Below are 25,714 nucleotides of genomic sequence, written 5' to 3'. Positions count from 1 at the left end.
GAGGTCGGGGGTGGAGAAGCCAGCCACGAAGGCAGGCACAGGTGCCGGGGATGCAGCAAGCAGGAGCAGAGGCAAGACAAAGTCCTTTATTAGAAAATATATCAAAATCCCAGCCCCCTGAGGCGGGTCCAGAAGAGGAAGCTAGTCCAGCACTGGCAGAGAGTACCCAGGGAAGGGGTTCCTTCACCAAACTTACTTCCTCGGAACCATAAATAGAATAAATATTCACAGAGATCCCAGGAAAAGCCAGATCACTCTTCTCTCCATGGAAAAGGAAAGGACTTGGGGTCCAGCCCTGCTCTTACCCCAGGGGCCAGGGACTTTCAGGAGTCATCACATAAAATCATGACATCAGGGATTCACAGTCATAAGCCCTGGCAGGTGACCCTAGAAAGAGGGACCCCCAGGTCCGAAGGAGCCCAGCTCCAGTCCAGCACTGAGGGGAGGCCCCTGCCAACAGTGAGTAGCCCTGGAGTTCAGTTCCCCCACATCCCTCTAAGAGCAGTGAGGAGCTGAGGGTGGGGAGGACACAACCCCTCTGATTTAGTTTCATGATTGAGGTGGGCAGGAAGGAGTCAGTGTGAACCGTGGGGGGCTGTGTGGTTGGCAGTAGGCAGAGGGCCAGGCCTGGCCGGGGGCCGGCGCTGCAGCATCTCTTGACGGAAGGCCTGGGAGGAACCAGGTGGGTAACGGGGACCAGAGGGAGTCCGGGGGCCCCGAGGGTCAGTTCCAATGTCTGCTGTGATGTTGGTATAGAGAGGGCCCAGCTCTCGAGCCAGCAGTCGGTATGTCAGTGAGTTCATCCCATCTTGTGTCCAGGAATTCTGGGTACGGACCAGGAGGTCAAATCTGAGGGTCAGAGGTTGCAGAACTAAGGCCCAGAAAGAAAGGGCCAGGATCCTAAGGAGCTTTAGGAGTTTCCTGGCTAGAATGCAGAACCCTGGGGAGCCAGTAGCAATTCCCAGGCAGGCCTTCCTACCTGTGAGGGTTTTCCTCATTGCCCTTATCTCCTCGATGCTTCACCATCTTGTAGTGCCCCACCGATGTGGGGGGCCGAGAGATCTTCATTCCAGCCAGACGTACCCTGCGGGGAGAAGTGAGGGTGCCTTGGAAGGTTCTAAGGAAAGCTGCTGACGGGTGAACAGCAAGCCAGCAGGGAAGCCATTACATGTTTCTGAACACAACAACTAGTACTAGTCGGGCCAACAGAGTGCCACATACTCGAGAGAAAGTCAAACAGAGAGAAAGAAACTGGCACAAGAGGCTGTAGGTCTGCACGCATCCAAATTCTCAGGGGCTGTGCTGGGTGCCCTGGGGCCCTTCAACAGCTGGCAGAGGTAGGTTTGCACCTCCCATCTTTGTTTTTTAAGTAGCTCCCAGGAACTGCCCTGGCATTTGGGTCAAAAGGACAGGACAAGACCGGGAGTTGCAGACCCAAGCTCAGCAATTCCTACCTAGAACAGTGGCTGGGCTGCCTAGGCTCCCTCACCCCACACCCCCCACCTGCCCCCAGGGTTAGGAAAAGAATGAGACCAAGTGACCAGGACCTGGAAAGAAACCAAGGCCACCTCTGACACACAAGCAAGAACTGGAGATGGCCTGGGAAAGTACTGAAACAACACATACATTTAGAAATCGCTGGGTCCTTTACACACATACAGAGGACAAGAATTCAGAGGTTATCCCAGAGGGCACGAGGGGGAGGGGAGGCAATGGGTCCAGCGGAGCAAGCCCGAATATTCACACCATAGATAGGAAATGGGGTCAGCTGAGGTGAAAGGTCAAGATGTTTCACATGCTAAAAATGAGCCGGCATCGTTCCAGTGGCACAGACTTCAAACCTAACCGTGATTCTGGGTGATTCAGAGCAGAGCCCCTCCTCCCCAGCCCCATAGGAAGTGGTCTGGATGCAACGTTAGCAGAAGGCAGGACTGAAGCGTCTCTAGGCCCCTTTCCAGCTCTGGAATCCCGTGGTACTACAGCCTATTGATCTTCTCCTCTCTCCCAGAAACATAACTCACCAGACCTAGGAGACTAGAGGGTGACAGGATGGGGAGCGGCACGCAAAGCCTGACCCCGGTAGACGGAAAGAGCAAAGGGAGAGGAACCGGCGCAGTGCAGGGGCAGGGAGCTAAAGATGGGTGGTGCTAAAGGACCAGAGCCAGGGATGGCCTTGGAGAAGGGGATCCAGACCAGCGTAGGGGTGGGGCGTGGTGGCAGGAAGTCTGACCTGGTAGCAATGTCGTCATCCTCACCACCCCAGCCCCAGTATTCATTGGGGAAGCCGTTCATCTTCAGGTACTGGTCAGGGGTGAGTGCCGAGACTCCTCCAAAGTACTGGGGGTACGGGAGGCTAGGGAGAGAAAGATGCTTGGGTTCCACAAGTGTTTTGGGGAGGCATTCCTACCCCACGATCCCCTTGGCTCTCCTTCCAATGGATGGTGAATTTCCCTACTTCCCAGCACCCACTCGTGCCCTCTACCTGTATCCAAACTTGTTCATGGCAACAGCAACATGTCGGGGTCCTCGGGGGTCACACACATACAGATTGTGATCGTTCTCAGGCAGGAGGTCCACGTCGTGCAAAAACAGGCAGTCCCACTCCTCATCACGCAGGGCCTCCCGCACACCAACGTTTAGCAGCTTGGCCCTGTTAAATGTTCCATTTCCAGCCTGGGAGGTAATGGAGAAGAATCAGACCACATCTGTAGGTAGCATGGAGAAGGGGGTGCGGGCAGAAGTGCAAAAGAGAAAGGAGGGGAATCAAAGGGGGAAATGAGGCAGGGAGAGTGAACACACTTTCATTTGTCATTCAAGTCACTGTTTTTGAGCATCAGAATGTGCCTGATTACCTACAGGCTGCTGTTCAGCATTGCATCCCGACAACCAACAGCCATGGAAAACAGGTGTCTATTAGTTTTCACCTTTTGCCCCATTAAAGGGGGTGAAGAATCTTGTTCAAGGTCACATATGGGACAAATGGCAGGACTGATTTTGTCCAAATCTGTCCAATTCCAAATTTGTACATTTCCAAATTCAACCAAAGGAAAAATCATGGAAGGTACAGGACAGTCAGAGTGCCCTAAACAGAGTAAGGAGCATTATGGGGCTAACAAGCTGGCAGAGCAGTGCCATCCTGACCCTCTTAAAATTATTCCAGGGACCCACTATGTGAGAGTGGAGTGGCATTTACTTGAGGCTTCCTTACAAGAAAGAGTGGAGTAGGGTTGGAGGTACCTGGTGGATGACATAGATGCCATAAGCAAGCTGCTGGCGCTGCAGGAAGGGGTGCAGGTGGTAGAGCAGCAGGCGCAGGTGGTGCTCCCGGGCACGGTGGGGCACAATGATGGCTGTTCGGGAGCGGGGTTCACACCCTGCGGGACGGTACCGGCCCCCCGGTTCCACACGGGGATTCCTCTCTACAATCTCTGCCAGCGACGGCACTGGGCTAAAGGACACGGACACGGGACCCACTGTTGGGAGGGAATGACAAGGTCAGGGATTAGAGGGACGATGAGAAAAGAAGGACCTCTAGGGCCTGGGAACACGAGCGGCCCCGGCAGTCTGCTCCCCGAAGGGCTTACTCCGAAATCTCACACCTTGAGTTTCCCATCATTGGGACAGCTTTGCAAAGTCTGAAAGGCGCAGCCTCTTTAGCCAGTCTACTTTACTTTAGGGTTCCATAACTCTCTCCTGCCTCACTAGGTTAGAAGATGGAGAAAACAGGGGCGCCTGGGTGGCACAGTCGGTTAAGCATCTGCCTTCGGCTCAAGTCATGATCCCAGGGCCCCAGGACAGAGCCCTACGTGGCTCCCTGCTCAGTGGGGAGCCTGCTTCTCCCTCAGCCTCTGCCCTTCCCCCTGCTTGTGCTCACACAGCACGCACGCATACGCTCTCTCTCGAATAAATACATAAAAACAATCTTAAGAAGAAAAAGAAGATGGAGAAAACAGAAGGATTTCCAACTAACTACCTAAACCAGGGCTCACGTACAAAGGAAGCAATTCCCAGCCCAAGGCAAGAAGTACGTGGATTGGACGGGCAACGAAAAGTTGAAACCAGTTACATCAACCCCAGGTTCTAAGTCCACTCCTGGGGCCCTAGCCCTCACCCCACGCCTTGGCCTTCCCTTTACTTCCTCCTTTCTGCACTCACCTAAAAGAGGAGATCGTTCTGGACAGTAGGGCAGGCCTTGAGGAGCTGGAGGGCCCCCTGGGGCAACAGGGGCCCCCGGTAGGTGACTGAGGTTACTGTAGACATCATGGGGATGAGAATAGTCAAATGTCGGCCCCTGCTCTCGGCCAAATAGGGCACTGAGGCTCCGGAAGCCCCCCAGTGACAGGTACATCATGACAGCCAGCTGGGAGCCCACCAGCAGGGCCAGTGTGCAGGGCCGCTCCAGCAGCCTCCGCAACATCCTGGGCTGAGGTCTGAGGAGGGAGAGAGGAGAGTTCTGGGGGCCGTCAGGTGAAGAGCAAGCCAGCACAGAGACCATCAGTAAGAACCAAGGTGGTGCCAGGAGTTAAGAGGAAAAGAAGCAAAGAAGAAAGTCACAGAAGGGAGCACACAGGTGTAGAGACAGAATGTAACCACCAGCGGCCCGACCACCTGCCATTTCCAGCCTAAGTTTCACTCTCCTCCACCGCCTCCCCAAACCACTGGTGCCAACTACTCTCAGTCCCCACCCCCAAGGATGCTTACATCATTCAGGTCCTTGGCAAAGGAGTCTCTGGAGAACCTCCCTCCCAATTTCAGAGGGGGATGGACTCACCTAGGTTCAAGCTGTCTTCTTCGGGATCATGGGGGCTTCAGGGGGTCCCGGGGGCGCAGATATGTGAGGCATTATCTAAAATTGGAAATGTCACAGAGGACAGAGAAAGGCCATCCAGCGCTCCAACAGCGATCCTGGGACCAGCTGGAACAGAAGTGGTGGAGGATAACCGCGCACGCAGAGGGGCAGAGGTCAAGATGAGGGGGAAACCGGCTTCCCAGCAGGGGAAGTGAGGCCAAGTGGCTGGAGAGAAACAGGGAGGGCCCGGAGATGCTGGGTCCTCTCCGCCAGCTGCCCTACAGTGCCAGGTGCACGTGTACTTCACCATGCCCCAGCCCGACAGGACAACCTGTCCGGGAGAGGGGACAGGCTGCTAATGGAGACCGTCGCCAAGGGGTGAGTCCGTCACCACAGGATTGCGGGGCGGCCTCAGGAGGGCCCAGGGCGGGGTAGCAAACAGGTTCCTTCCCGTTCTTCCCGTGCCGGGGAGCCAGCTCCGCAGGTGCAGGGAGCGAGACCGCCTGGGAGCGGCAGGCCAACAGCCGGAGCGCGGCGGGGGCGCGGCGGGGCGGGGGCGCCCTCTGCCCTGCCCACCCGGCCGGGTGCGAGCGGAGGCAGGCGGGGGCTCGCGGCCAGGGCCCCGGGGGGGGGGGGGGGCGGCGGGGACCTGGGCCGGCTCACCGAAGGGGCGTGGCCAGCGCTCGGCGGGGGTCACGGCCCGGTTCCCTCGGAGCGCCCCAACCTCCCACCCCAACCTCTTGCATGTGCGATGTGAGCCCACCGGCCTCTGCCCGTATTTCCATCTGGGACCCGCTTCCCGCTCACGCCGGCGCCCAGCCGCTACCCGAAACTTCTCATCCTCCCGGCCGCCCGGACCCTTCTCCCGGGCCTCTCGCCCCATCATCCCCCGGCCCGGTACCTGCTCTCCTGCTGCCCGGCGTCACCGCCACCCCAACAGCCTGGCAGACATCGCCACCGCCATCTTGGAAGCGGGCGCCGCGGGGCGGGGCCTCGCGTCACGGGGCGGGGCTTCGCGTCACGGGGCGGGGCCGCCGGGGGCGGGGCACGGGGAGATGGGGGGGAGGGCTCTCCGCTCCGGAGCCACCCAGACCTGATGCCGCGTCCCCCCCGCACCCGCCCCGGCCTGGGAAGACGGCGACTCACCCCGGGACTCCCTTCAGGGCCGAGCCTGACCCCGAGGCCGGGGCGACAGTTTCTGGCGCGCCCCCAGACCTGTCACCGGGGCCCAGCCCCTTCCCGGAGTGTTCGTGGGGCGCCCGCAACTTAGTGTCCCTGGGGATCAGGACTGTATCTCGCTCAGGATACATTGTTGCGACTGCTCGGGTCGCGCTTTTTTTTTTTTTTTTTTAAGATTTTATTTATTTATTCATGAGAGACAGAGAGAGAGGCAGAGACACAGGCAGAGGGAGAAGCAGGCTCCATGCAGGGAGCCCGACGTGGGACTCGATCCCGGTTCTCCAGGATCACGCCCTGGGCTGAAGGCGGCGCTAAACCACCGAGCCACCAGGGCTGCCCTCGGGTCGCGCTTTTGTATCCGTGTCCCGCGCTTTTGTATCCGTGTCCCGCAGGCCTTGAAATAGAAACGGTTAGTTAGTAAGACAAGGACACGTCGAGTGAGGAGGGAAGAGCGGCGGCTGCTTTATTTATTTATTTATTTATTTATTTATTCATTCATTCATTCATTCATTCATTTATTGGCTGCTTTAACGTAAAACTGTGTTTTTCCAGATATGAGTAAAACGGGTGCTTCATCAATCCGCAGTTACGTTTGTCTCAGGGCTCCCCCACCCTGGTAGAGCGGTGCCTTCCTTAGACGCAGGTGTCACACCCGAAAAACTTAGAATAACTAAAAAAAAAATAATAATAAATAAATAAAACTTAGAATAACTCACAGCGTCTACGTCCAAGGGAGGGGGAGGGGGGTAAACAGTATCGTGCCATAAATACGATCGCCCAGAACCTGCAACTCGCTCACACATGGAGACTCGGGAAACACTTCCTCCCAGAAGCCAGGGTTAGTGGGGAACCTGCTGGCACGTCTCTGGCTCATCCTTCCGCCTTAGGAGTTTGTGTTTCCGTGGGATCTCTCCTCCAATTTATCCACGTGCACATTCTGTGCAGATTGAGGGTCAATGAACCCCCAACTCCCTACATTGTACCCCCTAAAAAAGAACAGTTTTTGACTCCATTTTCGTATTCATTTCTGTATTCCAGAGCCGTAAATGTGTCTATTCTTCAGATTTCTTTTAAACTAGGTATCACATGGTGTTGAAAGGACGGAGCTTTCTAAAATGTGTCCCGTGTAACCCACCACCTCACCTGCTCCTCTGCAGGCAGGCGGGGACTGCTGCTCGTGAGACTTCGTGCTGCATAAGTGACCTCAGGAGCCTGGGTAGTTGACCTGGCCACCAGGTCAAAACTGGCCCCTCTGGTCTGGACGCCAAGAGCTAGAACGTTGCCTCGCTTCCCCTCTGACTCCCCTGGAAAGGAATCTGGGAGGGAAGGCAAACACACCTGGCCCATGCCCCTCGACTGTAAGGACAGGATAACACGGAAACGCAGCTTGCTCCAAACTGCACGTAGGCCAACAAATGTTTAACTTCAGATTCCATCATTTGCCCTGTAAATTCGGCCCTAAGGGGGACAGTCAGCTGGAAGTCCCACCCGAGGGGAGGACACTGCCCAGGCCTCTCAGTCGCCGCCTGTCTGGTCCCTCCACGGGACTCCCCACACCCCACCCTGGCTAGAGGTTGGATCTTCCAAGTACCCGGTTCGAGGTAACTCTTATTCTCCTTTACTGCTTGCAATTGCCCTCACCTCTGCTCAGATTTTCCTTTTCTTCTATTAGATTTTTATAATATCAATAAAGTGTTTTTTTCCCCTTTGAAACTGACGCAGCCATGAATCTTTTCTTTAGAACACACATCTGCCACTTCCCATGTGAGTTAAATAAACTCTGTAACATGTGTCCATTTTTACTTGGGTATCGACAAAAACCCTGTTCTTGGCCAAACTTTAGACAGCCTCCTCGGAGGCTTCTTTTCAAATAAGCCTCTTCCTTGGACGACTAGCCACTTTCAGCCAGGAGCCTGGCAAGTCCAGTTGGCCAGAATCTCCTCATCCCTGATTAACTTTCCCTCTACCGACCCCCTCATTCCTCCCCTGGCTGCAAGTGTCCCCTCGTCCTAGCTGGATTCAGAGTCGAGCCCAACCTCTCTCCAGTTGGGATGGTCTTCACATGTATTACAGTAGTCCTAAAAAAAAAGGGCTTCCTTACCATTTTTTTAAAGATTTTTTTAAAAGATTTTATTTATTCATGAGAAACATAGAGAGAGAGTGTCAGAGACACAGGCAGAGGGAGAAGCCGGCTCCATGCAGGGAGCCCGACGCGGGACTCAATCCCGGGTCTCCAGGATCAGGCTCTGGGCCGAAGGCGGTGCCAAACCGCTGAGCCACCCGGGCTGCCCTTCCTTACCATTTGAATAAGTGTTTGAATAATCATCTCTTCAGCAGTGGGAGAGTCATAATTTCCCCTTTTTCTGAACATTGTATTTTAATAGGTGACTACTATTTTGGACACAGGAAACCATAAGTGCAAAAGCCTAAAGATGAGAAGGAGGGAGTTTGGGAAATTAAAAATGGATCAGTAAAGGGGCACCTGGATGGCTCAGTGGTTGAGCACCTCCCTTTGGCTCAGACTGTAATCCCAGGATCCTGCATCAGGCTTCCTGCATCTCCCTCTGCCTATATCTCTCCTGCTCTCTATGTCTCTCATGAGTAAATAAAATCTTAAAAAAAAAAAAAAAAGGGGGGGGGATCAGTAGGGCTAGCCAGAAGGGCATAGTGAGATAGGAGATGGGAGTGGTGAGCAGGTGCCAGGTAGTGAAAGACTTCCTAAGCTACATAAAAGGAGTGGATTTTATCCTGGGGGCAAGAGGAAAGTGGTAAAGTGCTCTAAACAGAGAATTCTTCCATCAGAAGTTCACTCTGGGGGATCCCTGGGTGGCTCAGTGGTTTAGCGCCTGCCTTTGGCCCAGGACGGATCGAGTCCCACATCAGCCTCTCTGTCTCTCTGTGTCTGTCATGAATAAATAAATAAAAATATTTAGAAAAAAAAAAAAGAAGTTCATTCTGATGGAAACACAGAGCATTGACTGGAGTGGTCAAGACCGCAAGCAGGGACACCATTTAGGCAGGCACTTCAGAAATCCAGGAATGAGATGAAGTTCATGCAAAATAAGGCAATATCAGTGGGACTAAGAGGGAAGAAGTTATCTTTGGGGACTTTACACGGCCAACAGGACCTGGTGATTGAATGACTGTGCTACTCAGGGAATCAGAGGACTCCCAGATTTCTATGCAGGAAAGAAAATGGAAGGCCGCCTAGGGTACTCAGTTGGTTGAGCATCCGACTCTGAGTTTTGGTTCAGGTCATGATCTTGGGGTGGTGGGACTGACCCCTACATCGGGCTCTGCACTCAGCAGGGAGTCTGGTTGAAATTCTCTTCCCCTCCCTCTGCCTTTCTCTCCACTGACTCCTCTCCCTCATAAATATATCTTTAAAAGAGAGAGAGAGAATGGAAATGTGGTTCTCCCAGAGGAACTGTGTTCCTCCATGGTGTTCAGTTCTTATAAAACTGACTTTCATCTTCTTTCTTTTTTTTTTTTTTTTAAGATTTTATGTATTTATTCATGAGAGACACAGAGAGAGACAGAGACACAGGCAGAGGGAGAAGCAGGCTCCATGCAGGGAGCCCGATGTGGGACTCGATCCCAGGACCCTGGGGTCACAACCTGAGCCAAAGGCCAAAGCTCAGCCACTGAGCCCCCCAGGAGGTCCCAACACTTATCAAATCTGGGGACAACTGGGTGGCTCAGCCTTGGGCCCTGCTGAGCAGGGAGCCTGCTTCTCTCTCTCCCTCTGTTTGATGCTCCCTCTGCTGTGCTCTCTCTCTCTCTCTGTGTCAAATAAATAAATAAAACCTTAAAAAAAAAAGAGTAATTTAAATCTCTATTTAGTTTCTCAAGGAAACATCAGAGGCCGAGGCCCAGGGAGGGAGAGAGAATGGAGCAGGAGCACATTTAATGCACAGCCCAGTCTTAAAATCCTCTCTCCCATTCAGCATTGTCCATTGAGATGGAAGCTTCTCCAACTACCCTGCTTGGCTCCTTACAGTATTATCCTCCAGCTTCAAGTCTGTTCACTTTACTTCTCTCCAGTTTTGCATAACAGAGAAGAGCCCTGGAGCTGACCCAGCAAGCAGAAATTCTCTCTTCCTCCATCACCATCCTACTCTCCTCGGGGGGCCTTGCAGTCTTACGGTCTATTTTTAGAAAAGGAGGCAGACACTTCCTCCAAGAATATTTCTGTGACCCTGTATTCCGTGCCAGGTGCCCCTCATCTACCACGGCATCTGTCACACTGGTCTGGCATTCTGGTCTCACCTTACTGTCTCAGCCACCAGACTGTGAACTCTGAGGATGGGGACCACGTCTTCCCTTTTATCATACCTTGAACGTAACCCAGAACTCTTAGCACAACTTCTGCAAAATAGCTCATCTTAGATCTGACCCAGACAGTTCCCTCATATAATTATTTTCTCATGCTAATGAAGGATGGTAAAGGGGGACCGGCAAGGAAGAGATTTAAGGGGAAGAGAAGCTGCATGTACTGACACTTAGAAGCCCCACACGGGGTCAAGCACTTACGCCGTTATATTCTTAAATTCTGACAACCTCTCCATAAGGCAGGTAGTAGTAATACCCATTTTACATGGGACGTCTAGGTGGCTCAGCGGTTGAGCATCTGCCTTTGGCCCCGGGTGTGATCTTGGAGTCCCAGGATCCATTCCCTGCATCAGGCTCCCCGCATGGGGCCTGCTTCTCCCTCTGCTCATGTCTCTGCCTCTCTCTCTCTTTCTCTCTCTCTGTGTCTCTCATGAATAAATAAATAAAATCTTTAAAAAATGGGGGGGAGGGGAATCCCTGAGTGGCTCAGCGGCTTAGCTCCTGCCTTTGGCCCAGGGTGTGATCCTGGAGTCCCGGGATTGAGTCCCACATCAGGGTGGCTCTCTACATGGAGCCTGCTTCTCCCTCTGCCTGTGTCTCTGCCTCTCTCTCTATGTGTCCCTCATGAATAAATCAATAAAATCTTAAAAAAATAAAAAATTTAAAAATGCCCATTTTACAGATAAACTGTTCACAACAATCAAGTAATTTAAGATCACATCATTACATGTAAATAGCAAAGCTTAGATTCAGTTTGACTCCAAAAATCTGTGTCCTTTCTCTACATTGTGAGAGCGTGATTTGATCCCAGTGTATAACTCAATGGCTTTATCGAACAAACAAATGCAATAAATAGTCAATCCTCCATGGAAAACTAGGTCAATTTATATATTTTCTTCCAACTCATTTCCAGGCCAAGAAACTCATATTTTCAGCTTCTCAATGCTTATATGCATCTGCATTATCAAGAGAATGTGCTGATGTATCTTTGTGAGGTTGGACGGGTGCATGTCCGAGTGTGTCGCTGTTTCTGTACTTGTGTATTCACTGGGTTCATATGGCCTGTGGCTGGTTTCCCAAAGACTGCGAGGGATGCCTTAAACGTACTTCCTCTCCTCTGTTTCCTTCCTAAGACGACTTAAGTAATCTGGTCCTGTCCCTATAGAAGGTCCTTTCTGGGGAAATTGGTGGGGATTGATGGTACGCCCCCTAGACCCCCCCATCCCCACTCTGTTCCTCTCAGACTTCCTCAGAGCAGTTTTAGAACTGGTGGTTTCCCTCAGAGGTCAGCTGGTTAGGTCTTGCTGCCCATGTTCTGGCCTCCCCTCTGGCAACAGTCAATGGGGAAGTATTCAGTTGGTTCAAGAGCATTCTCTCGGCCAATAAAATAATACATTGAGGGGATCCCTGGGTGGCGCAGTGGTTTGGCGCCTGCCTTTGGCCCAGGGCGCGATCCTGGAGACCCGGGATCGGATCCCACATCGGGCTCCCGGTGCATGGAGCCTGCTTCTCCCTCTGCCTTTGTTTCTGCCTCTCTCTCTCAGTCTTTCATGAATAAATAAATAAATAAAATCTTAAAAAAAAAATACATTGAATTCCATTCTCTTCCCCTCACAAAGCCCTGACCAATGAGATGCTGGTATTTCTCCCTTACCGTCCATCTGATATTTTAGAGACTAAATACAGTAATACTACATAGAGGTTAAAGAACTGGGGCTTGGGTTGGAGTAGGAGTAAACAAGGGTAGCTCACCCCAGAAACCTGGCTTTCTCATCCCCACTGCAAAAATAGAGGTTGGACAATTGCCCAGATTTCCTCTGTGCTCACCACGGAGGCAGAAAGGGCTTAAAGAAATTGGCTCTGTTCAGTTATTGTCCTACCTCCCTACACCCAGCCCCCATGCACGACACTTACCATCCCATAAAATGGGTGTCTGCTGGAGCTTCCCCAAGGATAGGGTGCTCACTGCACCCCCCCCCCCCCCGCCAGTCCCTGATTGGTTTTTCTTCCTCTCATCATTTTTCCCTTTTCCCTCTAAGACCAGATACTTGAGCTGTCTGGGTGCCTACTTCTTTCCTGTTAGGCCTGTTTCTCCTCCAATTGCTCGCCCAGACCCCAGCACAGGCCCATGGGTAGGCCAACTGGGGAGAGACACAGCGCTCATGTTGGCTCTTGCAGGGAGGTATGAACTCCCCCCTGTCCCAACAAGCGCTGGCTGGACTCCTGAGTCCAGAACATTAGGCCGAGTCTATAGCCCGGGTACAGGAAGGGTGGTATGGGGGAGAGCATTCCAGAAAGGAATCGGGCCTTGCCTGGGATTGAACACGTGATGCCCATCACTTTGCTTTGAGGCGCTGGACCTCTGTCCTCCCCTCACTGTATGCCTCCGTGCACTCACACACCCCCAATCACAGACGTGGCCGCTGAGCTCAATCCCTTTCTGGGAAAAACTACTACTTTTTTTTTTTTTTAAAACTTTATTTTTTAATTTTATAGAGAAAGAGAGAGAGAACAAGCAGGGGGAGGAGCAGAGGAAGAGGGAGAAGGAGACTCCCTGCTCAGCAGGGGCCCCGACATGGGGTTGGATCCCAGGACCCCGGGATCTCGACTTGAGCCAAAGGCAGACGGTTCACCCACTGAGCCACCCAGGTACCCCTGGGAAAAGCTTCTTTAGGCCAGTCAGAGCCCTACTCAGTGAGCGAGAGCTTCCTGTTAGAATAATACCTGTGCAAAGGTGAGAAGGCCATCAGGGCAACCTGTTCCCCAGCCAGCCTGAGACTCACGCCTCCCTTACCCTCCTGGCCATGAAGTCTGGCCTTGGCCTCCCACAGATCTGGCCCTTATCATGCGGTTCTTTGTATCTCTCATTGCTTCTCTTTGCGGGGGTGCGGCGCCCTGACTGTGTGTACCTGGCAGAAGGCGCAGGCCTTGGCTCACCGTCCCCTGAGCTCACAGTCCTGAGATCTGTAAACCCGCTCTCGGTGGCCTGGCTTTGCTAGCTCCATGCAAACAGTTGGGGCCCCCTTGTCTGTCTCCTGTTCACGCCTCCTCCAGGCTGGCTGACAGAGGGGGGGCGAGCCCAGGAGCCCGGGCTGCAGGGGGAGCACTGGAGAGAAGGGAGGGTCCTGTTGCCGCCGAGCCCAGGGAGGAGGCACTGAGTGCAGCACTGCCCAGTGCAGGAGGTACAGGACTCGGTGAGCAGCACCCAGCCCCGGGGGCGCAGCACCCAGTGCTCCCACAGGCTCCTCGACCCCGCCCCCGCCCCCCATGATCGCAGACACTCCAGAGTGAAGCCCCCAGCTCCCCCACCCCCTGGCTGCGCCCCCATCTCAGGGAGTCTTCACCCAGGCTCCCCGCCACCTCCGTACCCAGGCCCTTTCTTGGTCCCCAGAGGTCCCACTGTTGCCATTTGGGCAGGACCCATCGGCCGGCAACCCGTCCCAACCCCGTGGCCTTCCCGCGTGCCCCTTAGGTGTAGTGGAGCCTGGAGCCCTGCTAGCAGCCCTGCCCTTCCCCTCGGTTGGCCCAGGCTGCCCGCCCCCACGCCATCCCTCTTGCCCCCTGGGCTGTCCCCTACCAACCCAGGTCCCGCTCCTCTTTATTAAATCCCGTCCTAAGGTCACGTCTTCGGAGAAGGCTGCTGTGTTTACACTGGCTGACGGCAGGCCGCCCGACCTCACCCGGGCCTCCCACGGGGCTCAGCCTTCATCGGATCGGATCGTTTGATCCCCCCCTACCCCGAACGACCCAGCGGGGCCCCAACACACACCATCTCCCCGATACCACCAACTAGTAAGATGCTGAACCCCGGGCTCAGACATGGCCCCCGGACTCCCCCGTGCAGTGCTCTACCTCTGCCGTCGGCCCCAGGGCCCCCTAGAACTCTCGTGGCTAAGTGCAGGCCTGTTCCTTTGCACGGTCTTTCTCTTACCAGTTATGCTTATAGCCCAGTACTTATGACTTCTCTGATGCCTGGAGGTCTCTGGGGATTGGGACGTGACCGTCCTTTGTCTGACGCTGTCCTGCCAACCGGAGGAATGTGGCCTGGGGCCGAGGGAGGCACCACTGGTGCGGGCAGTGCCACCTTCCGGGGCGCTGGGAACCCCAGGGGCCACGGAGCGGGTGGCGAGGTGATGACAGGTCTAAGGGTGGCTGTCACTGCTGGGCGCCGACCCAGTGCCAGACGTTGTGCTAGTTCTTTATTTACATTATTTAGGCCTCACAACACATTTCCAAGGGAGGTATTGTTATTGGCAAACGAGGAAACTAATGTTCAGAGATGGGGAGCCAGGGTGCAACCCACATCTCTCTGACTCCGAAAGGAGCACATAAATAGCAAAATTCAATATATATTTTAAAAATATGATAATCCCTTACTCCCTGAAGGCCTATACAACCCTCAACTCTTCCTTTCCTAGAAAACAGAATTCAGGGAGAGGAAGGCAGGGCAGGATGTACCTCATACACAAATACACACACACACACACACACACACACATTCACATACACACAGATCACTTATGCCTATCGCCACCACCCTGGATTTCCTAGCCAGGGTGAGGGTTATGAGGGGTGGAAGTCAGCTTCCCCAGGACCCTAGCCCTCATCCCCTTCCCTGGTGCTAAATAGAAGTGAATAAATACTAAATAAATACAACTGCCCTCCCCTCTGGCTTCCCCCTCCCTCCTGTGACCAGCAGGGCAGAGGGGGCAGTTTAGAGAGGGGACTGTCCTCCAGCCCCGTCCGTCCACCACCCGTCACTGCCATCCAGGGCAGGAAACCAGGGCAGGGCCAGCCTGCGCATCAGGGCAGGGATGAGGGCAGGCCTCATCCTCTCCGCCCCTCCCCGCGGTGTCCGTGTGTCCGCGTGTCCGCGGAGGCAGCTGCAGGAGCCACCTCCTTTTCCCTGCTCAGTCCGAGGCCCCGGTGCCCGAAAAGGGCAGCGGGGATGATGGGGTTATTTCCTGCCCGCCCAGGGGCGCCGCCGGAGGATCTCCAGAATCTGTGCCTTGCGCTGCAGCCAGTCCTGGGGCGTGGGACGGGCTGTGGCAGGGGCCGGCCGAGGGACGAAGAAGCTGTACCGCAGGCGCGCGTTCTGGGGGTTGCCCGCGACCAGGACCTGCAGCGTTAAGGGCTGGGCCAGCGGCCCGTGGCCCGACAGCGTCTCAGAAGCTGCAGTGGCCCCGCTGTAGCGGAGACTGACTGCCCCGGGCAGTACCACATCCGTGGGAGAGGGCATGAGCGTGTATTCGCCGTTGAGGGCGTAGGAGCCATCGGGGAGCTTCAGGGCCAGGTAGAGGCTCCGGAGCCCAGGGGTCCCCTGCTGCCGGACGAGGATATGCGTGGCCCCCGCGGGGATAGTGACCACATTGTTGTATCCGTACCTGCGTGGAAAAAGAAGAGGGGCGGCTCAGCACCTTCCTGAATCCCCCGGCCTTTCTGAGCTGCGTGTGTATGACTGTGAGTGCGAGTTTGTGTGTGCAGAGGGTTGTCTCCCCAGACCCGAGTGAGGTGTCCAGCCTACATGTGAGCTCCACGCAAACGCATGCACTCTCCTCCCTCTCGGCTCCAGGCCTTCACGACTGGGGCCCCCTTACTGCGGTGCTGGCCTAAGCCCGCCTCCTTGGGGTGGTCCAACTCCCCCTCTCCCTCCAGGAGCAAGTCACCCCCTGGGGAAGCCTTCCCTGATGCCCCCCAGGCCCTCACAGCAGCCCCAGGCTGACACCTGTTGAACAGGTAGGACACTGTGCTATAACTACTCATCCGTCTCCCCCACTAGACTATGAGCTCTTTGAGGACAGAGTGTCACGTCCATGTCTGTAGCCCCCGGGTCAGCGAAGAGGAAATAAATAGTGAATGAACCTGAATTTTCTGAAGGAGCCAGACTGCTTACTGCAGCTAGAACCATCCCCACCGCACACCATGCACTTGTCAAACTTCTTTTTGGAGCCAATGACACGGTCGCAGCCAGCATGGATGCAGCGGCCCTGGACACACACCGAGGAGCTGTCCGGGGAACAGGGAGTCCCATCTACCACCTGCCAAGAGAAGGAGCAGTGCAAAGAGTTCTTCTCTTCCTAAGTCGGGAGGGTTGGTGAGCCCGACGCGACCCGCAGCCTGCCAGGGAGGGGACGTCATAAAGGCTGGGTGGGAGGGGAGGTAGATGGGGTGTGGGGTGAGCCCCAGCCACGCTAAGGGGTAATAATCCCAACGAGAGTAGAAATTTTAAAGGCCATCATCTTCAGAACGCTCGTTCTGAATCAGGCGCCGTGCTAAGTGCTTTAGAAGCTGGGATATAAATCTTACAACCGCCGTTTGAGGTTTCTAGAGACAGAACACTGAGGTTTAGAAAGATGAAGAGACTCTCCCAAAGCTGGGACAGCTGGCAAACAGAGGAGCCAAGACGAAACTGTGGGTCTGACTCTCAACACCAGCCCTGAACCTGGACGGAAAGTACCCAGATGGACGCTAGAGGGCGGCCGACGTGTAAGATTTCTCCCCAGGGTCGGGCCGCAAGTCTGCTAGGGCTTGTTCTTCCCCAAGCCTTTGACATTCGGCCCTATCCCAGACAGGGAGTCTGGGGACACCACTGCCTCCAGGAGGCCTGTCCAGTGAGGGACTGGCCTTCCATGAGCCAAACGAGGCCTCCCCTGTAATTGATAGAGGAGCCCACAGAAGGGGGGGGTCAAAGACTTGCCCAAAAGGCCATGTCCGTTCTCACGAAGTCGAGACGTGGGAACTGGGAGATGGGAAGGGAGAGAAAAGAAACCAAGGGAAATGGGACGGGCTAGAGCTGCCTGGCTGGCGACTTATCCAGAGTCTGGGGCTCGTTTCCCAAATGCCTGCAGATGGTGAGTGTGAGTGGACCCAACGCTGGCCTGACGTGGCTGTGGGGGCGCCAGCCACGGTGCTGCTTTGAGGGATCTTGGCCATCAGAAAGTTGGGGGCTTCGGGAAAGAGTGAACGCAGACAGTGCCCAAGCATCTGGCCCTCACCCGCGGCTCCAGCACATAGTAGTAGCCCAGGGCCCGGGCCTGGCAGGTGAGTTTGCACTGGTCCCGGGGTGCCACACCGGTGTAGCGCGGGACCCAGTCCATGGGCCCCGGGAAGCTCTTGAAGAGGTCAGTGCGGTGGTTGTAAGCAGCACACTGCTCCTCACGGAAGGTCAGTGCTGTCGGGGTAAGAACGGCCAGTCAGAGCCCTGTCCTCACGACGTCCCGTGCGAGCCCCTCCACCAGAGCCACCCAGACCTCAGGGCAGTGTGGCACTTCGCTCCCCCACAGACTGCCAGAGAAGGTTCCTGAAGGGTGACGTCACTCCCCTCAACAGCAGGGATAGTCTCCACACTCAAGGGGACGATGGTTCCTGCTCGACCCCCCCCGCCCCATGGCTTCTGTCCCTCCCATGCCTCACCTGAACCAGTCGGGCAGTCCTGGGTGTTGCAGGAACGGAAGCGGGTGCGGCGGCCCTCACAGTACTTGCCACCGTTCCGCGGGACAGGCCTTGTGCAGTCCCGGGAGGAGAACTGGACGCCGCCCCCGCAGCTCCGAGAGCAGTCGCCCCACGGTCCCCAGGGACCCCAGCCACCAGCCTGTGGGATCTGCGGAAACACAGAATGGGAGGGTGGGATAAGTCCACGCTCTCCTGGGCTCAGGGTCGGCCCCGCTCCTCCAGCCCCGCTGCCCCATCCCTGCCCTGGCATCTCACATTGAAGTCCTGCAGCTGGTCCACGTGGAGGCAGCGGCCACCCATGCAGGCCTGTGCTGGCCCACAGGGGGTGCCGTCGGCCCAGGGCGAATGCTTGGTCTGGCACATGGCATGGCCATTGAGATGGCCAGAGCACCAGAGGGCAGCACAGGGCGGCGGCAGCTGCGGACAATGGCGTGAGTCGGGCCCGAAGGTCAGCTGGCACTGGCGATCAGCGTCATAGTCCTTGCCGGGGAAAGTCACAGGCAGATGCAGGGGAGCCTCTGGCTTGTCTAAGAGACAGTGCCCTGGGAAGGAGGTAGGGGTAGGAAGTCAGCAATGGGCTGAGGGATCAGTCTAGATGGCTAGCGGAAAGCCTAGCCTCCCCAGGGCCTGATGGATCCTAGAATCCAAATCCCGGGGCTGGAAAAAGCTTCAAGTAGCAGATACAACTTATCGGGCACTTATTATGTGATGGGCACTGGCTAATGGCCTGACCAACCCCTCTGGGTTACCCATGGCAAACGCCCACGAGGGGGTTTCCGTTATTATGCCTGTCTTACAGGTCAGCCACGCGGAGGTGAAGAATCCGCCAGACACGTGTCTACACACGTCCGAAGAACAGAATCAGGATAGGGATCCCAAGTACTAAGTCTTCCTACCTGTTCTAACCGACTACAGAGCTCTCGAGTCTGCCCAGCGGTAGCCATCCTGCCAGGCCTGCACACCCCGGGTGACAGGCAGTCACCTTCTTCACAGCCAGCCCTTTCTCAGGTGAAGAGCTTTGACCCTTAGAAGGTCAGATGGAACTGTACTGCACCAAGAGTGGCCTGCCTTGGCCTGCCTCAGCCGTGCCATTCGTGTGAGAAGGAGTGGGAACCACACAAAGGCAGAAGCGTCTCGCACCCCATCCCACACTGCAGAGGAAAGCCAGGTGAGGAGCCACGGGGGACCGTGCAGAATGCAGCAGGAGAGAGGACCACGGGCGGGAGCGGAGCGCCCCACAGGGAACAGCAGCGCCATCTGCTTACCGTAGCCGTTGTCCAGGAACTCAGTGATGAAGTGGGCACTACAGGGGGACCAGGGCTCCTCGGGGTCCACGTGAGCCATGACAGGAGCCATGACATGGCGGGAGGTGCTCCCAGGCCCATTGAGATCAGCACATGACTTTGAGTTGTCGTGGAGCATGTTGAAGACGTGGCCTGTGAGAGCAAAGGCTTTGCTAGGGCCCGAGGGTCCCATCTCTGTGCCTTCAGGGGGCTTCAAGCCCATGAGGGGCATGCAGGGCCGCCGCAGTGGACGGTCAGATCCATTCCCTGTCCTGCCCTGCGCCCCCCCCATCTCCTTCTGGAGCTCTAGGGCTCTTCAATATGCGGTCCCTGCTGCTCTGTCTCCGCTGCTCCCCAGACACACTCAGGGCACCTCCCTCCCCACTCCTCCTGTAGCCAACATTCCTAACCTTGAACCCCCCCCCCCAATTCCATCACTGACCCTTAGGAATAGTATCTCTCTCAAAATTGTGCCCTCCCCCCACCACACACACAAAGGGTTCACAGTAAATGTCCACACACCATCTCATTTAATAGAAAAATCTGCATGTCAACACCCACAGCAAAGAAGGATAAGACCCCTAGGCCTAGGCCTGGGGAGGAGGGAGCACTACCTTGTGACCCCCATTTGCCTTCTAGTGGTCTCCCTGTCCCCTGATACCTCTCTCATCCATCCCGGTTGCCCCACAGCCCTACTCCCACGTTACCCAGTTCATGAGCAGCAGTGAAGGCCGACTGAAGCCCATCATCCTCCACAACAGCACAGCTCCGAGCCGGGTCACACACAGTGCCCACGTCGGCCATGCCCAGAGTGTCACAAGTAGACACCCCGCACAGGTCCTGTGGAGAGGGATCGGAGAAGATGCGTGAGGAACTACGACCCCAGGGCCACCGGGGATGAGGGCTGGGTCGGTGGGGACCTGGGCACTGAGTGCGCCGTCAGGGCCCGGAGGGCAGTGTGGCTGGGGCCAGGTGCCACGTTGAACAACTCCAAGGGCACCATTTCTAGCACGGTGCACACGACGGTGCTCTGGGAGTCGGGCAGCGCCTGGCCGGGGGCTGTCGGGGCCTCACCTGCCGGGTGAACAGAATGGCCGTGTCAAAGTGGTCAGGGTCCGAGTCCTCGGGGGTGTTGAGTCCTCGCTGCCAGGCGCAGAAACTGCGCAGGGTCTGGGCGGCGCTGGGCCCCACTTGGGGCCCTTCCTCGCCGGGCCCCAGAATCACGAGCCGAGTCACCACCAGGCTGACGGGGTTGCGGATGCTGGGGTGCTTGAAGGCCTTGGCTGCCGCGGCCATGACCGTCAGCAGGTAGCGCTTCAGGCCTGCGCCGTGAAATGCTGCCATCTTGTCATCGGCCACGACCAGAGTCTCCACGAAGCGACTCAGTGAAGCAAAGCGCTGGATTGGAAGAAGGAGGGAGCGGCGTGGGGCAGCCTCCCGGGCCGTGGCCCCCTCCCGCTCCCGTCTTCCTGGGCCGCAGAGCCCACGGCATTCCTGGCGGGTCGCCGGGCCCTCCCCCAACCCCGGGCCCAGGGCGCTCTGGCGACTCCAGACTCAGCTGTTGGTTCTGAGAAGGGGAGGGGAAGGGGCTGCCACGTCCCCGGCTGCTGCGGAGCCCCAGAGGTGAAGGCAGCTGGGACTGCCTCTGGGAGGGGCCCCGGGGTCCCCCAGGCCCGAGTGCGCTGGGGCCTGCAGCGGTGCAGCTAGAGGGCCGGGCTGCAACGTGTCTGCCCTGTGTGGTTGGAGTAACCATTCAGTCAGCAGCTAGGGCCGGGGCCAGATCTCAGCGTGGCGGGTGTGGAGGGCGAGCGGCTGGTCTGGATTAGAGCTGGAGAGGGCGGGGGGAAGAAGGGGGAGGCGGGGAGGGGGAGGGAAGGATGGAGTGTCAGGCAGCCCTGCAGTCGTCCGCAGTGTGGGAAGGGGACCGGCCGGGGGAGGTAGGGGACGCCTCTCCTCCCCGTCCACTTTTGCCCTACTTTGCAGTTTTGCCACAACTATTTCGAAGGCAGCACCAGGAGCCAGAGGCCAATCCCTTGGGCTTCAAACCTCCCTCCTTTAGCCGGCGGTGGGGGTTGAAAATCAAATTGGGGGCACAGCAGAGTCAAGGCCAAGGGGGCGGTTAGGAAAGCCTCATGGCAGGAGGTGGTGCCAGCAGAATGCGGCGGCCAAGCAGGGTCGGGGTGGGCAGAGGGGCGGGCACTCCCAGCCTGGAGTCTCTGGCCCCTCTGGGAACCCTCCTTGGGACCAGCAGCCTGGCCAGGGGCAGGGCTGGGGCAGGGAGAAAGCAGAGCCTTCCCAAGGAACGAGGCCGGCAGGGGGAGGAGAGGCAGGCAGGAGGCAGGGATGCAGCAGGATGGCCAGCAGTGGAAGTGGGTGGAGAGAGGGTGAATGGGGGTCAGTAGGACACGCATGGCGGGAGGACGCCGCAGGACAGACTCCGGGGCTGCCTACCTTGGCTCTTCGAGGGCTGGGGCTGGGATTCCCGGGGGGAGCCTTGACGTTGCACATGGGGCCCTGGCCACTGGCGGGACTCTTCCGGCGTAGGATGTGAGCCCCGGGCCCTCCGGCGGAGTTCAGGGAGCCCCCCTCCAGGGGCTGGATGTGCAGTTCAGTCCCCCGGTACTGCAGCACCCCTAGCAGGGCTCCCCCGTCCCAGTGCAGGGACGCCACCGACTCCGGATCTCCGTTGATGCTGCCGGTGAGGTAGGTGCCCGGCTCTGCGCCCCCCAGCAGCTCAGGTGCGCGGCCCAGGTACTGCACCGTCAGCCCCTCGACCCGCACGCCAGGGTCCTGCTCCAGCTCTAGCAGCAGCGTCTCCCCGAAGGCGGGCAGGCGGCACAGAAGCCGGGCGGGGGCGCCCAGCCCCGGCGGGACGCTGCCGTTGAGCCGCTCGGGAAACACGATCTCCTCCTCCCGGGGGAGGGGGCCGGCCGGGCGGCCCGAGGGCAGCAGGGCGCTCAGCAGCAGCGGCAGCAGCAGGCGCGCCGCCGGCCGGGCCGTGGGCAGCGCGGGCAGCAGCAGGCGGGGCCCGGCGCCCCACAGCCAGCACCCCGCCAAGCCCCTCCGGGGCCGCCGGTCCGTCGGGGCCATGGCACTGGCGCCGCGGCCCGGGAGGGATGGAGGCCGGCTGCGCACCAAGTTCTCCCCGCCCCGGCTTTGGAAAACTCCTCTCCGCAGCCTGGGGGCTCGGACTTGTGCCAGGGTCAGAGGCAGAGTTTGCAGGGGGGCTGGGGACCGTCGGCGGAGATGGAGGGAACCTGGCCCTTCGGCTGCGGAGAGGCGCCCGGTGGCCTGGCTCCTCCAAACTCCTCTCGCACCCCCTCCTCTCCCGGGTCTTTGTCTCCCTCTGCCCGTGCCTCCTGCAGCCCCTCGGGCCTCCCTGTGCCCCTCACACTGTCTGGCCTTCCTCTGGGCCTGCCCTGTCTCTGGCTTCGTCCGCTGTGCCTTTGTCTCTGTCTCTCTCCTCCTCTCTCGCCCGTGTCTATGTGTCTGTGGGTCTCCCCGTGGGTCCTTCCCAGCCTCTCTCCGCGCGCCAGCGCTTTTAAGCATCTCGAGCTTCTGCGATTGGCTGAGCTATAAGCCATTCAGCCGGGAGCTCTGTTGGTAGGACTTAGATGGTGTCTCATTGCTTCCCAAAAATCCCAGTTTTGTTTTCCTTTAAAAAAATAATGGGACTTGCCCAGGGGAGGAGAATCTCCAGCAGCCGGATGGATCATAGGCACTGGGCCAGCTGATGACATAGCCTTTCCCCAAACCCCACAGTCGGCTCTCAGCTGTCTCTTTCCCTTTTTGGTGGGACAGAGCCCCAGGAGTGGTAGGAAGTCAGGGAGGGAAAGGGCCTGGTCAACACGCACAGAAAGGCCACGGTCCCAGGAGAATTCTCGCTCTCATTCTCTAACCTGGCACGGCCTCCTTTTTCTCAGGGCTTCCTCGCGCTGCCCTCTGCCCCTAGAGGCTGGTTTCTAGAGCCCAGGCAACTGAGTGAACTGCCAGGGAAAGACCCTGGGGAGCAGGTAAGGAAGCACCCAGAGGGCAGAACAAAGAGAGGAGGTGGCTGGACTTGGACCAAGCGGTGGGAGAGGGAGCAGGCTGCAGGGATACCGGGCAGGCGAGGAGACAGGGATCAGACAGCTTACTGCCCAAAGGTAGGATGAGTCTGCTTAGAAAGGGCAGGCACACGCAGCAGGCAGGGGAGAAGACAGGAGGGGTTAAGGACTTTTCCTTTTACAGAAGGAAGATCCAGGGTGGCACCTCTTCTTCTTTAACAGCCCTCTCCTGCAGGCTCCCCGTTCCTGAGTTACCACTACCCACCCCCTCCAAAGCCCCAAAGCCCGGAACAGCCAATCCGCCTCCATTCCCCCCCAGGGCTCCCCCTCCCCACTTCCTGACTCCCCATTTCCCTGGCCCCGCTCCCGGTAGCTTCCCCCAGGCTCTTGGCCCTGTTCCTACCCACTCCCAACTGCCCTGAACCCTCCCCCAGCCTCAAGTCAGCCAGCCCCCAGCACAGAAAGACTTGCTCTCTTAGGAACCCAGATGCACCCAAAGTGAATCCATCGTAGGGAATCCCCACCTGACTCGCTCTTTGGCCCCACCTTGCCCTGAGAACGTAATGGTTCCTGGAATAGCTAGTAATCTTTTATTTCTCATTCCCCCTGGGACATGGAGAAGGTGAAGGCTGCATCGTGTACCTGGGGAAATCAGAGCACTGAGAGACAGGAACCCAGGGCCTGAGGTTGGGGAGGGCGCGGGGGTGGGGGTGGGGGTGAGAGGTAGTGGTAGGAGAAGGAAGCCAGATGATTCCCTCGGGTTGGTCCTGGACCTTCTGGATGGGAGACGAGTCAGCAAGGAGGTTTTGGGGGTGGACTCGCGGGATAAGGAAGTAAAGGGTACAGAAATAGGGGCAATGGTCTGCCCACTCCATGCGAGGGCCACTCCTTTCCCCAGGATATCCCCAGGAAAGAGAATGCAATCAGCGGTCCCCTTCCTTTCCCAGAGGCAGATCACCTGCCCCTACTCCCATTCCTCTACCCACTCTCTGCCTTGTCACCTCCTGTGTCCCAGATCATATCCGCCCGATTGCTTCCTTTCCCCCTCCCTTCCTGCTCAGGTCGTGAATACCTGCCCTGGTGCCCACTACTTCCTGAGTCGCCCACCAAGGCCAGACCCACCTCTTGACCCACCACACGCCCTGACTTTGGTCCTAACTCTGGAGGGGGTTGGGGCTGCAGGAGTCAGACAAAGGAAAGGAGACCAGAAGGGGCAGGGGCAAGAGGAGCTATCACCAGAGGACTCTTACTGCGCCTTTCCAACCCCCCATCTGAGATGAGGACAAAGGGGGTGACTAAACAGTGAGAGACAAAGGGCCTTAGAGTTCCAGCAGCAGTGTGTGGGGGTGTCGGTTGCAGGGAGAAGGCACAAAAGATGCAGTGTCCTAGGTAGCCCCCCGGGAGCCCTCACCCTGATCCCAGCTCAAGCTGCCTCCAGGGCCTAGCAGCCCAGACTCCATCCTGACTTCTCCCAGGCTGCATTCCGCCGAATGAACGCAGCCCCCCACCTCCCACCTCCCGTTCACCGTGTTCCAACTACAGAGGGGGAGAAGCCTCAGGGGAAGAGTGGAGGGACAGAGGGAGGCAGGGAGGCAGAGCCTCTGCAGGGCTGTGCGGGCTGCCCAGTCGACCACGGCCGGGTCAGTTCCCACAGCCAGGGATAAGGCCCCACCCTTTGGGATCGTTCCCATTAGGTCAACTCCCAGGCTAAAGTCTGGCCTTCTCCTCCTTCTCCACGGCAAAGAATTCCCCGTCTCCGCCACTTCCCTGGTCTGTGTGCCCCACCCTGCTGCACTGCTGGTGGGCTGTCTCGGGGACCCTGTCTGGGGGGAGATCTGGGGAAGGCCTCTTTCCAGGCTCGGAGTGGGAGGCATGTGCAAACTCAACGGGTGGCCCAGCTGGAGCTGGGCTTGGAGGCACGGGCAGGGGACGGGAACCGGCCTCCCAGGCTGCACAAGTCTTGGTCTCTTCCATGCAGCACTGGGATGGGACTCCTGGCAGCCCGCCCTCCCTATGCTGTCGCCACTGGCCAGGACTAAGGCAGGGTCAGAAGGACCGGAGGGCAAGAGGGCGTGACCCAGGGCGGAAGTGGGCAATGATGCATCTCCAGGGACGCTTCCCGGCTGCTTCCCGGCTCCGGCTCCATCGTCCTGCAGCTTCCGGAAGCCCGGCGGGGCTCGGGGTCACCCCGAGGGGCCCTCCCCTCCTGCCTGGGCTGAGGTGGCTCTTCCACCCGGCGGCCTGCTCCAGTGCTGGTGGCCTTGGCGTCCTCCTCTTCTCGCCTTCGGGCTTGGCGGGAGCTCTCAGACCCGCCCAGCGCCGCCTGGGCCCCCATCCCTAACCCACTGGGGCCATCTGGAAATTAGCTGGCGGTCCCCGCTCCCAAGCATTTGGCAAAGCCTGGGGCTGCGCCGGGAGGGCCGGGCTCCGCCGCCGCCGCCGAGAGCGGGCGGCCCCGGGCGCGGGGCTCGGGCGGGCGGGGAAGCGCCGGGGCGAGCGGAGGCGCGAGCCGCACGTCTCTCCCGCTCCGGCCCCGGCAGGTCGGGCTCGAGCGGCGAGAAGAAGCGAGAGCGCGCAGGCGCAGAGCGCGCACGGTGCCGGCTCGCGGCGGCCGCCCTGCCAGCTTCCAAGAG

General features: G+C 57.8%; 2 protein-coding genes and 2 long non-coding RNA genes across 7 annotated transcripts; 2 read left to right on the top strand and 2 right to left on the bottom strand.

The window, feature by feature from the left end:
- Positions 1-66: 66 nt before the first annotated feature.
- B4GALT3 (beta-1,4-galactosyltransferase 3) lies at positions 67-5,823 on the bottom strand. Of its 4 annotated transcripts, none has more exons than XM_038586295.1 (8): positions 5,691-5,823; positions 4,772-4,846; positions 4,156-4,453; positions 3,238-3,473; positions 2,483-2,673; positions 2,231-2,353; positions 980-1,084; positions 67-849 (listed from the first exon to the last, which is right to left on the bottom strand). In XM_038586295.1, exons 3-8 carry the CDS (start codon positions 4,415-4,417, stop codon positions 576-578), a joined length of 1,191 nt encoding a protein of 396 aa, XP_038442223.1. In that variant the 5' UTR covers positions 4,418-4,453; positions 4,772-4,846; positions 5,691-5,823; the 3' UTR covers positions 67-575. The 4 variants fall into 4 exon arrangements, with proteins under 4 accessions (XP_038442223.1, XP_038442221.1, XP_038442222.1 ...); XM_038586293.1 differs by having other exon boundaries at positions 4,156-4,430; XM_038586294.1 differs by having other exon boundaries at positions 4,772-4,915; positions 5,691-5,821.
- Positions 4,153-20,857, top strand: LOC119868067. Its single transcript, XR_005385816.1, has 3 exons — positions 4,153-5,167; positions 18,552-18,920; positions 19,726-20,857. It is a non-coding gene; the product is annotated as an uncharacterized LOC119868067 (long non-coding RNA).
- On the bottom strand, positions 14,481-23,372 carry ADAMTS4 (ADAM metallopeptidase with thrombospondin type 1 motif 4). The gene is made up of 9 exons (XM_038586287.1): positions 21,487-23,372; positions 20,110-20,433; positions 19,743-19,875; positions 19,018-19,188; positions 18,008-18,294; positions 17,714-17,900; positions 17,296-17,471; positions 16,163-16,338; positions 14,481-15,684 (listed from the first exon to the last, which is right to left on the bottom strand). Exons 1-9 carry the CDS (start codon positions 22,582-22,584, stop codon positions 15,258-15,260), a joined length of 2,979 nt encoding a protein of 992 aa, XP_038442215.1. The 5' UTR covers positions 22,585-23,372; the 3' UTR covers positions 14,481-15,257.
- LOC119868066 lies at positions 20,919-25,536 on the top strand. The gene is made up of 3 exons (XR_005385815.1): positions 20,919-21,738; positions 22,959-23,048; positions 24,776-25,536. It is a non-coding gene; the product is annotated as an uncharacterized LOC119868066 (long non-coding RNA).
- Positions 25,537-25,714: the final 178 nt, after the last annotated feature.

The sequence above is a fragment of the Canis lupus genome, chromosome 38, assembly GCF_011100685.1.
Source record: "Canis lupus familiaris isolate Mischka breed German Shepherd chromosome 38, alternate assembly UU_Cfam_GSD_1.0, whole genome shotgun sequence".
Classification (NCBI taxonomy): Eukaryota; Metazoa; Chordata; class Mammalia; order Carnivora; family Canidae; genus Canis; species Canis lupus.
This window is presented reverse-complemented; position numbering and strand designations above follow the sequence as displayed.

Bases quoted from the DNA above. Each gene is read 5' to 3' on its own strand.
- B4GALT3 (XM_038586295.1), bottom strand. From the start codon at position 4,417: ATGTTGCGGAGGCTGCTGGAGCGGCCCTGCACACTGGCCCTGCTGGTG. The intron at 2,674-3,237 runs GTACCTCCAACC...ATTACCTCCCAG, and splicing joins GCATCTATGTCATCCACCAG to GCTGGAAATGGAACATTTAA. The intron at 1,085-2,230 runs GTCAGACTTCCT...TTCTCCCCGCAG, and splicing joins GATGACGACATTGCTACCAG to GGTACGTCTGGCTGGAATGA.
- ADAMTS4 (XM_038586287.1), bottom strand. From the start codon at position 22,584: ATGCTTAAAAGCGCTGGCGCGCGGAGAGAGGCTGGGAAGGACCCACGG. The intron at 18,295-19,017 runs GTAAGCAGATGG...CCTCCTTCCCAG, and splicing joins GTTCCTGGACAACGGCTACG to GGCACTGTCTCTTAGACAAG. The intron at 17,901-18,007 runs GTGAGATGCCAG...GTGTTTCCGCAG, and splicing joins ACCAGCTGCAGGACTTCAAT to ATCCCACAGGCTGGTGGCTG.